The sequence below is a fragment of the Ceratotherium simum genome, chromosome 26 (assembly GCF_057802395.1).
Source record: "Ceratotherium simum simum isolate JZ-2026a chromosome 26, ASM5780239v1, whole genome shotgun sequence".
Classification (NCBI taxonomy): domain Eukaryota; kingdom Metazoa; phylum Chordata; class Mammalia; order Perissodactyla; family Rhinocerotidae; genus Ceratotherium; species Ceratotherium simum.
Window position 1 is genome coordinate 40,871,100 of NC_141925.1, and position 10,379 is coordinate 40,881,478.

The 10,379-nt window shown below is 57.3% G+C and overlaps 2 protein-coding genes across 2 annotated transcripts; both read left to right on the top strand.

The window, feature by feature from the left end:
- The first annotated feature begins 111 nt into the window (after positions 1–111).
- On the top strand, positions 112–2,633 carry LOC147913678 (uncharacterized). The gene is made up of 2 exons (XM_087449245.1): positions 112–2,280; positions 2,544–2,633. The coding sequence occupies exons 1-2, from the start codon at positions 112–114 to the stop codon at positions 2,631–2,633; spliced, it is 2,259 nt and encodes a 752-aa protein (XP_087305371.1).
- Positions 2,634–3,609: 976 nt separating this feature from the next.
- Positions 3,610–9,108, top strand: LOC101403283 (mucin-3A). The gene is made up of 11 exons (XM_087417676.1): positions 3,610–3,746; positions 4,034–4,224; positions 5,197–5,312; positions 5,406–5,464; positions 6,064–6,212; positions 6,638–6,703; positions 7,047–7,209; positions 7,338–7,514; positions 7,601–7,692; positions 7,989–8,041; positions 8,206–9,108. Exons 1-11 carry the CDS (start codon positions 3,610–3,612, stop codon positions 8,245–8,247), a joined length of 1,245 nt encoding a protein of 414 aa, XP_087273802.1. The 3' UTR covers positions 8,248–9,108.
- Positions 9,109–10,379: the final 1,271 nt, after the last annotated feature.

The window sequence follows — 10,379 nt, forward strand, 5'->3', positions numbered from 1 at the left end:
AGTGCCAGGACCACTCAGGCAGACAGCAGCTCCTCGTCCGCAACGGGCACATATACACTGCGCACAAGCGTAGAGTCCTCCCCGGTACCCACTACCACCCATACATCCACGATGTCCACAACCAAGGGACCTCCCTCCTCCGTGGAAGCCACGACACAAACAGGCAAGACTACTGACACAACCTCTCCTGCCACATCCACCGGGAAAACCACACTTACGCCTACCACTCACCGTCCTACAGTGGCTCCCACGACAGGGACCACTGCACCTCCGCCAATCACGTCATCAATCACTCCCACCAACGTAGTCCCCTCTCCAACACCCACCACCTCTACCCCATTGACCACCAACAACTGGACATCACCCACGAGTGTGCTTGTGTCATCTCCACTGGCCCCAACCACTGGACCAGTCTCCACTTTGACCACCATCACTACCCCTCCGTCCACCCTGATTACCACACTGCCTACAACCCACGCCACGTCCACCCCTACATCTTCCACTAGCACTGTCACCGTGGCCACAACTGGAAGCACTGCTCCCACTGACACTTCAAGCCCTGCCACCTCGAGCACAACCACTGCCCCGACTCTCTCAGCTGCAGACACTGCTACGAGTGCTGCCACAAACACGGTGACGACGCTCACGCTTACAACCCTCCACACTACTTCACTGGGCACTTTTTCAAACATCCACTCCACAGGAAGCACAACCACATCTGCAGTAACCCCAGCCCCCCCTACCTCTGATACCACACAGCCATCCACAATCACAACCCCGTCTTCCGTTAGTACCGGTATCCCAACCACAACACTGACGACCATCACCCTCACTTCCGCGGGTACCACTGGTTCCTTGACTACCAGGACCGACCTCACCTCCACCCTCACTGAACCCAGCACGTCGGCATCCCCCATGTCTACCGTCCCTTCATCCCCCACCATCCAAAATACAGCAACATCCTCCAGTGTCTCCACCACCTCTGCCACGATGCCTACGACGACACCCACATTCACGAGTACCCATCGCACCCCACCTCCCTCCCCCTCAACAGGTGTTCCAGGTACATCCGCAGGCTCCTCTTCCACCTCTGCCAGCAGTGCCAGGACCACTCAGGCAGACAGCAGCACCTCGTCTGCAACGGGCACATATACACTGCGCACAAGCGTAGAGTCCTCCCCGGTACCCACTACCACCCATACATCCACGATGTCCACAACCAAGGGACCTCCCTCCTCCGTGGAAGCCACGACACAAACAGGCAAGACGACTGACACAACCTCTCCTGCCACATCCACCGGGAAAACCACACTTACGCCTACTTCTCACCTTTCTACAGTGTCTCCCACGACAGGGACCACAGTCCCTCCCCGAATCACATCATCCATAACTCCCACCAACATAGCTCCCTCTCCCACACCCACCACCTCTACCCCAGTGACCAGCAACACCGGGACAGCACCCACGAGTGTGCTTGTGTCTTCTCCACTGGTACCAACCACCGGACCAGTCTCCACTTTGACCACCATCACTACTCCTCCGTCCACCCTGATTACCACACTGTCTACAACCCACGCCACGTCCAACACTGCATCTCCTACTAGCAGTGTTACCGCAGCCACAACTGGAAGCACCGCTCCCACTGACACTTCAAGCTCTGCCACCTTGATCACAACCACTGCCCCTACTACCTCAGCTTCGGACACTGCCACGACTGCTGCCACAAACACGGTGACGACGCTCATGCTTACAACCCTCCACACTACTTCAGTGGGCACTTCTTCAAACATCCACTCCACAGGAAGCACAACCACATCTGCAGTAACGCCAGCCCCCCCTACCTCTGATACCACACAGCCATCCACAATCACCACCCCGTCTTCCATTAGTACCGGTATCCCAACCACAACACCGATGACCATCACCCTCACTTCCGTGGATACCAGTGGTTCCTTGACTACCACGACTGACCTCACCTCCACCCTCACTGAACCCAGCATGTCGGCATCCCCCATTTCTACCGTCCCTTCATCCCCCACTATCCAATATACAGCAACATCCTCCAGTGTCTCCACCACCTCTGCCACGACGCCTACGACGACACCTACGTTCACAAGTTCCCATCGCACCGCACCTCCCTCCACCTCAACAGGTGTTCCAGGTACATCCGCAGGCCCCTCTTCCACCTCTGCCAGCAGTGCCAGGACCACTGAGCCAGACAGCAGCACCTCATCTGCAACGGGCACAAATACACTGCGCACAAGCGCAGAGTCCTCCCCGGTACCCACTACCACCCATACATCCACGATGTCCACAACCAAGGGACCTCCCTCCTCCGTGGAAGCCACGACACAAACAGGCAAGACGACTGACACAACCTCTCCTGCCACATCCACCGGGAAAACCACACTTATCCCTACTTCTCACCTTTCTACATTGTCTCCCATGACTGGGAACACAGTCCCTCCCCGAATCACATCATCCATAACTCCCACCAACGTAGCTCCCTCTCCCACACCCACCACCTCTACCCCAGTGACCAGCAACACCGGGACATCATCCACAAGTGTGCTTGTGTCTTCTTCACTGGCCCCAACCACCGGACCAGTCTCCACTTTGACCACCATCAGTAGCCCTCCGTCCACCCTGATTACCACACTGCCTACAACCCACGCCACGTCCAACACCGCATCTCCTACTAGCAGTGTCACGGCGGCCACCACTGGAAGCACCACTCCCACTGACAGTTCAAGCCTTCCCCTCTCCATCACAGCCACTTCCCCCAGTGCCTCAAGTCTAGACATAAGCAACACCACTACCACAAGCCGGGTAACAACAGCCACGTGGACCACACCAGTGACTTCTTCAAGTGTTCCTCCCCTAGCATACTTCTCTAAATTTTATACACGTACAAATGCCATAATTACCTCCTTTAGCACTATTGTCCTTTCTTCTCCATCCACAATAGTTGCATCCTCTACTCTATTCTCCCACACTGTACGTTCAATGCTCACCACTAGCTCTCTTCCTCCATCCCCTCCTATCTCCATTATGGAACATCCAGTGCCTTCTTCCTTCACTGGTTCTTCTACTCCCTCTTTATCTGCTACTACAAGATTTTCTACATCCCAGTCTCCTGCAATCCTTATTCCTACTGAAACGACCATCACCCCCATTTTTTTTGCTTCTTCCACTACCCCTTGTGCCGAATCTATATCGGTTACAATAGTGCCTGCTTCTTCCACCACTCCATGTGTGGAAATGGGTCCAAGTAGTGAAGTTACTTTTATGCCCACCATCTCATTATCAGTCATTCCCTCTAGCACTGAGATGGTCACCTTTCCTCATTCCACCAGTATGACAACTGTCCTTCCTACACATATGAACACTTCTACTTCAGTTCTGGAACCTGACCCCACCAATATCATAACTGATGCTCCTAGTACTATCAGCTCTGAGACCGTCCCCATTAACACAGTTTTGAGAAGCACACAAAGACCCACTAGTGGGTCTTGGATGAGCACCAGCTCTGTAACCACCCCACATATGCCTGGCTTCACTAGCCTCTCACTGACTACGAAACCAAGCAGCAGCGTTCCAACTGCTGTGATGACTTCAAGCAAGTTGACTGGCTCCACCCCACCCCCCAGCCAGACTCCAAGAACAGAGGCAACCACCCCGCAGACTCCCACCACCCTTACATCACCAAGGACAACTTCAACCACTACTCAGATGACCACAACTTCGACCACTACTCAGGTGACCACCCCTCAGACTCCCAGCACCCTTACAACACCGAGGACAACTTCAACCACTACGCAGATGACCACAACTTCGACCACTACTCAGGTGGCCACCCCTCAGAATCCCACCACCCGTACGTCACCAAGGACAACTTCTACCAGTGCTCAGATGACCGCCACCCCAGGTTGGACCTCCTACCTCCTCGTTCCCTCTCCTCCCTCCCCTGCTAAATTCTTGTGTTACCAAGGTCAGGCCCTGTCCTGAACTTCCCTTTCTTCCTGTGCTGCCTAGGCACCTGTGAGAATAATGGCATCTGGATGCAGGACCACTGCAGCTGCCCCTTGGGGTTCTCTGGAGACCGCTGTGAGCGCACAGATATCACATGCTGGCACGGGGGTAAATGGGATGGCCTCAAGTGTGTCTGCCCTAGCACCTTCTATGGCTCCTACTGTGAGTTCGCCGTGGAACAGATTGATGTGGGTGAGTTGCCAGGGCCCTGCCCTCTGCACTTTCTCCTGGATGTCACTGACTCTCTTTGGGCCCAGCCCTGTGGTCAGCCTGGAGGTGCCCATGCTGTTTTGCCCAATTCCTCCATTCCTGCCTTCTCTCCCAGGTCCTCTGCTATCCCATATCACGCCTCCTCTCCCCCCTCACCTTTAGGCGTGGCTGGGACCATGCTGGTCTGGGCTGCTTGGAGCTGTATTAGTTTTTAATTGCTGCTGTAACAAATTACCACAAACTTAGCAACTGTAACAACACAAATTTATCATCTTACAATTCTGTAGGTTAGAGGTCTGACATGGGTCTTGCTGGGCTAAAATCAAGGTGTTGGCAGGGCTGTGCTCCTTTCCAGAGCCTCTAGAAGAGAATCCATTTTTTTGTCCTTTCCAGGTTCTGGCACCTCCCACATTCCTTGTCTCAAGTCCCCCTCTCTCCATCTTCAAAGCTAGCAGCATTGCACCTCTGTGCCTTTCTCCCCTAGTGACATCTTCTGACTGATTCTGACTCTTCTGCCTCCCTTTTCCACCACTAAGGATGCCTGTGACTATATGGGGCCCACCTGGGTAGTCCACATTAATTTTCCCATATTAAAGTCAGCTGATTAGCGATCTTAATTCCATCTGAACCTTGATTCCTCCTTGCATGTCGTATAACATATTCACAGGTTCTGGGGAGTAGGACCTAGGTATCGGTGGGGGCCATTATTTGCCTCCCACTGGAGCAGACAAGGAGAGACCACAGGCCTGACTGCTGTGCATCCTGACTTCCATTCTTTCCCTCATCTCAGGACACCTCATGCCAGAATTCCTACCTTTCTCTCTCCTGCTCTTCAGTCAGTCCTCTGGGAACATGGAGAGGGTCCATGGGAGGAGGCTGTGTGTTGGGGTGGAGGTGGTGATGTCAGACAAGAGGGGATGGTGAAGTGACCAGAGTAGGGCATGCTGTGTGCAGAAACTGTGGACGCTGAAGTAGGTATGCAGGTGTCTGTCGACCAGGACTTCTCCCCGGAGCTCAGTGACAACACTTCCGAGGCCTACAAGGATTTCAGCGACACCTTCCAGGATCAGGTGAGGGGCAGGGGAGGGAACTCACAGGTCCTCTCCTGGGTGCCCTCAGGTGTGGAGGTTCAGACGTGAGCCTAGTAATTTTTGGCATTTCAGATGCGGAAGATTTACCAAAACGTGCAGGGGTTCAAGGATGTGGAGATCCTGTCTCTGAGGTAGGAGACCCTTCTGAGGCTGTGGAGGCAGAGTTAGGTGGGGGAGGGAGGTGAAAAGAAAGGCTGGAGAAGCCATCCCTTGCTTTTGGAATCATCAGATTTCATAGAGGGGTGAGGGAGTATGCGGATTTTAGCAATCAATTTCTGGAGCCATTTCTCTGGAGAAGGCTGCCACTCCTCCTCTTTAGGCACGTTGGCAGGAGAGAGATTGCATGGAACATGCAGGGAAGTGGTGCATGAGGGCTGGTGGGAAGCCTAGTGTCTGGACTGTAGCTGGTCTCTTTCTGGCTGGCACCTGGTCTGCTGAGTGGGTCAGCATGAGCGAGGCAGAGAGCCCAGGAGGGCCTGGTTTGGTAACGGCTTGATGCAATGCAAGAGAATGTCAATCATTCCTTGTCCCACCTTCCCAGGCTGACAACGTCAGGGATGCTGGCAGCCCCTTCTGAAAATAATGTGCCTGGAATCCCCACTCATTGCCTTTGCCCCCTTCCCCTCCACACCTGTGCACCTGTGGTTGGTCCTGGAGGTGCCCTTCTAAGAACATATGTGCCCCAGGCCTGGGAACCCTTTAAGGCCCCCTAACCCCTCGACCCCTACAGGAATGGCAGCATCGTGGTAGACTATCTGGTCCTGCTGGAGTTGCCCTTCAGCCTCCAGCTGGAGGCCGACTATGAGAAGGTGAAGACGATCCTGAAAGACGAGCTCCAGAATGTCACCCAGGACGGGGACAGCTGCCAGAATAACCAGAGTGAGCCGAGGCTGGGGCCTTGGGCTGGAGGGAGGGGTCAGGGTCACAGCCAACATCCCAGCCTGCTCCAGCTCAGACAGGGGCCTCCTGGGCTCAGGTACCAGCCCTGTGTTACCTCTGGCAGGTTGGGAGAAGGGGCACAGGTCCACAGCCAACTGGGTCAGGGATGGGGCTAAGGAGGGGCTCGCCAGGACCTGGGTGCTGGGGAACAGGCCCCTGACAGTTCTGCTCAAGGTTTCCAGGATGGCTGAGGACCTCTGATTATTTGGGGGAGATGAGACAGGCCAAAGGAGCCTTCCCTTGTGGCCTGTCCACAATGCCCCCATACTGACAGAGCCTTCTCTGCCCCTTCCCATGCCTGCCCTGCTTCCCTGGCCCCGACCTCTTGACCCACCCCAATTCCCCCTGTGCCTGCGTCCCCGCAGCCCTCTGTTTTAAGCCTGACTCCATCAAGGTGAACAATGACACCAGGACGGAGCTGACGCCGGAAGGTAAGGGGGGGACAAAGGGCTGAGTGGCCCCAGGAGGCCATGACCCCTCTCACCAGGGACATCTGCCCACTGAAATTCTCTGCGGAGGAGGGGGAGACCTTTTGGGAGGCAAGTGATGTGGCCCTTCCTAGCCCTTGTTAACAGCTTCCACCTGAGGACTAGCAGGCACGGTGAGGAGAGGGTGAGATCCTGGGGGCCTGCCCTCCTCCCCCTTCTAATCCCACAGTCTACCCCACCCCAGGACACCCCACCCTCCCAAATGTGGTCCTCCCACCCATTTTCAGAGTCACTGTAACCAGGCTCCTGAGTAGTGTCTCTCTGCAATCCCCTCCCCTCCCCCCAGCCATCTGTCGTCGCGCTGCAGCCGAGGACTATGGGGATTTCTACTTCCCCTTGCTGGAGGAGAACCAGCTCCGCTGTGTCACCAACTGCACGCCAGGCGTGGAAGGCGCCATAGACTGTAATGACGGCCAGTGCACTCTGCAGAAGAGCGGTCCCGTGTGCCGGTGAGGCCCAGCCCACACGCCCTGCGGTGGAGCCCCGCCCACCTGCCAGCACTGGGTGGGTCCAGGTGGGCTGGTTGACCCGGCTGGGGAGGTGGTGAGGATCTGTGACCTGTGACCCCCTTCCCCAGCTGCTTCTCCACGGACACGCACTGGTTCTTAGGCCCCCACTGCGAGGTGGCTATCCGCTGGAGGGCGCTGGTGGGGGGCCTGGCGGGGGCCGGGGCGCTGCTGCTGCTGCTGCTGCTGCTGGCGCTGAGCGTCTTCGTCACGCGCTGGCGGAGAAGGGGCGGCCAAGGCGGAGGCCGGTGAGCGCCCTGGGGGTGGGAGTGAGGGCGGCACAGGGGTCCCAGACGGGGAGGCCCTGCCCTGACCGCGCGGTGCCCCGACCCAGGTCCTGGGACGACGACGGGAAATGGTTCGAGATGTGGGATGAGGACACGGCGGGGACTTTTTCAAACTTGGGCTTTGAGGACGACCGAATGTGTGAGTCCTGCCTCCTGGGGAAGGGGGGCAGGGGCTTCCCGGGGCACCACTGCAGCCTGGGCAGGACCGGAGGACCTCCCTTGCCGGGGACAGACACATACCTAGTGGCAGGGAGCTTGTGTCTCCTCCTCCCCACCCCCCACCCCGGCGCCCCTCCTGGGGAAGGCCAGATTCTGCACAGGCCATCCCCGCAGGGCACAGGGAACGCAGGGACACAGGAGCCCCTGAGGCCCTGCCTTCCTCATGTTTCCTTCCCTCTCCCTTTCCCTCTCCCCTCCTCTTTTCTCTCTGCCTAGTCAAGCATGAAAACTTCCAGGTGGCCTTGGGGAACGTGGATACCAATGTGAAGGTGAGAGGGTGAAGGGGGGATGGTAAGGAGCTCTCCCAGGCCCAGCTCCAGGTGCCCCACCCACCACCAGGGCAGGGGCTGGGCTAGCACCAGGGGCCAGTGACCTCCCAGTCAACCGGAGTAGGGTGGCTCCTGTTCTCACTGCCTCTCACGCACTGTGGCAGGTGCACGCCCAGAGGCCCGAAGTGGACTTGTCCTCGATGTGAGCCCTGCCCTACCCCCGCCACCCTGCCCCGGACAGCAGGAAGGAACTGTCTGCACTGCTTCCATTTCAAGAGAGGGCCAAGAACTTGTGCAGCTCAGTCTCCTGGTTTCCTTGGGCAAAACCAGACCGTCCCCTGACCGTCATCCTTCTTTCAACTTGGGTGAAACCCACCTGGAGACCTAGTTGAAATCCGGGCTCTTCCACTGGGGGACCTCGGGCAAGTCAGTAGCTTCTCCGAAGTTGTACAATGAGAATAGCATACTTGTCCTGATACCTCGTACGGCTGTTATGAAAACCAGATGTGCTCGCTCAGATCTCTGTCCCAAAGCACCTTCCTGTGTCAGCCCTCAAGCTTATATGGCCTCTCTCAGATCCCCAATCCCCATGTCCTTGGCCCCTCTCAGGCCTCAGTCTCTATTTTCCTGTGTGTGTCTCTACTGCCTCTCCCCAACCCCCGCCTCCCCCTACCCCGCACCTGTACCAGCCTGCAGCCCATCCCAGCTTCCTACCCTCTCCTAACAAAACTCCCTGTGGCACCCCTTTCCCCATTCCTTACCCCTTCTCTTTGAACCCACTTCTTAAATCGCTCCTCCCCACACCTAGCACCCAGGCCTACATCTCCTCCCGTTTCTGTTTTCTCCCCTTCCCCATCCTTGTACCCTCCACCCTAAATCCTTACCTCTATCCCAGTGCCCCAGTCTTAAATCATCTCCCCCCTCCCCACTGTCCCTAGCTAGGTACAGTTGCCCTTGGCAACTTAGGACCCCCAGCTGGTGCTCCCCAGGCCCTAGTCCTCCCTTATGAGGCTCCATCCCTTCCTCTCGCCCCCAAGGGCCCTGGATCCCTGTGGGTGGGGGTGGAATGTGGGTGGGGGTGGGATGTGGGTTTCCCCAGGTCCTCAAGGATGAGGGGAAGTGGGGCCCTGAGGCGAGGAAGCTCCCTCGGCCCCCTCCTCCTCATTCCCTAACTCCCTCCCCTCCCTTACTGCCTCACCCCCCCCTTCCCACCCCCTACCCAGCTCCTCCTCTGCCTTCCTCTCTCTGGTCTCACCCCACCCCCGCAGTAACCTCTCAGCCCAGAAGCCCTCAGCCTCCTTTGCAGGAGGGTCTTATTTGGGGACAGGAAGTCTGCGAGTCTCCAATTCTCCCATGTGAACACAATATAGCATTTATTGTAAAAGAAGCGGCTCTGTGTCTTTCTCCTTCTCCCTCCCTGGTGTCTCCACTTGGTTGGAGAACGGGGACATCCGGGGAAGATGTTGTAGGGGGGCCTGGGAGGGTCAGTTTCTCCTAGCGAGGAAAGAAGTGGTCTGTGGGCAGCTCTCAGGGGCCATAACTGTCTTCGTAGGGAACATAGAGATTGGGGGGCCCATTTTCTTAGGGGTGGGTGGGGGCAGGGGAGCCTCTTGATCAGCAGCAGGTGGGGCCCTCTTAGGTTTGTCATCCGTGCCCTTTCCCTTTGACGTCAGGAGCTCAGGGCAGGGTCAGGGAGGTGGGTGGCCCAGGTTAGGTCAGCTGCCATTTGCGCTGATGGGTAAGCTGGGTTTCCCCAAGACCTTGACCTCCCCAGGCCCGGGTGGCAGACACACACTCACACCAGGGCCGGTATGCCCAGGCTTTGGGCTCTCCTGTTCCCGCTGTTGTGGGCAGCCAGGCCTGCCGTACTGGAGCTGAGGAGGGTTGGGGCTGACAGAGTGAGGTTCTTTGGATGGGAGTTTGGGAAAGGTCCCTGGGACCTTTGCCCAGGGCAGGAGAGGGACTGGCAGTGGCTGGGGGTAGAGACCAGGACCATAAAGCCTCAGATGTGAGCCCCACACAGGAGAAGGGCTGGTGGTCGGAGGCCCGGGGCAAGGGGCTGGAAATTTGGCATGGGCCAGCTTGAGGTGGATGACGGGGAAGGCAGTGTGGAAGAAAGAGGGGCCTCTCGGGGGTGGGGGTGGAGGGTCCTTCACTGGGCCTGGCCTGTGGCTGGCTGCTCTTTCCAGGGCTCTTTCACCCCTCCCTCCATCATCATCCTCTCCCTGCTATTTCTTGGCCCCGGCTTCTTGGTAATCGTCACACACTCACACCTCTGGTCTCCTGTCCCTCCCTCTTGCCCGGCCCCACCCATGGCTCTGGCTTCCGCTGGAGTGAC

What these genes read in the sequence shown, in the direction of transcription:
- LOC101403283 (XM_087417676.1), top strand. Translation starts at nt 3,610, where the DNA reads ATGACTTCAAGCAAGTTGACTGGCTCCACCCCACCCCCCAGCCAGACT. An exon ending in GTGGAGATCCTGTCTCTGAG is followed by an intron (nt 5,465 to 6,063) that starts GTAGGAGACCCT and finishes CGACCCCTACAG; the next exon opens with GAATGGCAGCATCGTGGTAG. An exon ending in CAGCTGCCAGAATAACCAGA is followed by an intron (nt 6,213 to 6,637) that starts GTGAGCCGAGGC and finishes GCGTCCCCGCAG; the next exon opens with CCCTCTGTTTTAAGCCTGAC.
- LOC147913678 (XM_087449245.1), top strand. Translation starts at nt 112, where the DNA reads ATGTCCACAACCAAGGGACCTCCCTCCTCCGTGGAAGCCACGACACAA. An exon ending in CAAGCGCAGAGTCCTCCCCG is followed by an intron (nt 2,281 to 2,543) that starts GTACCCACTACC and finishes CCCAGTGACCAG; the next exon opens with CAACACCGGGACATCATCCA.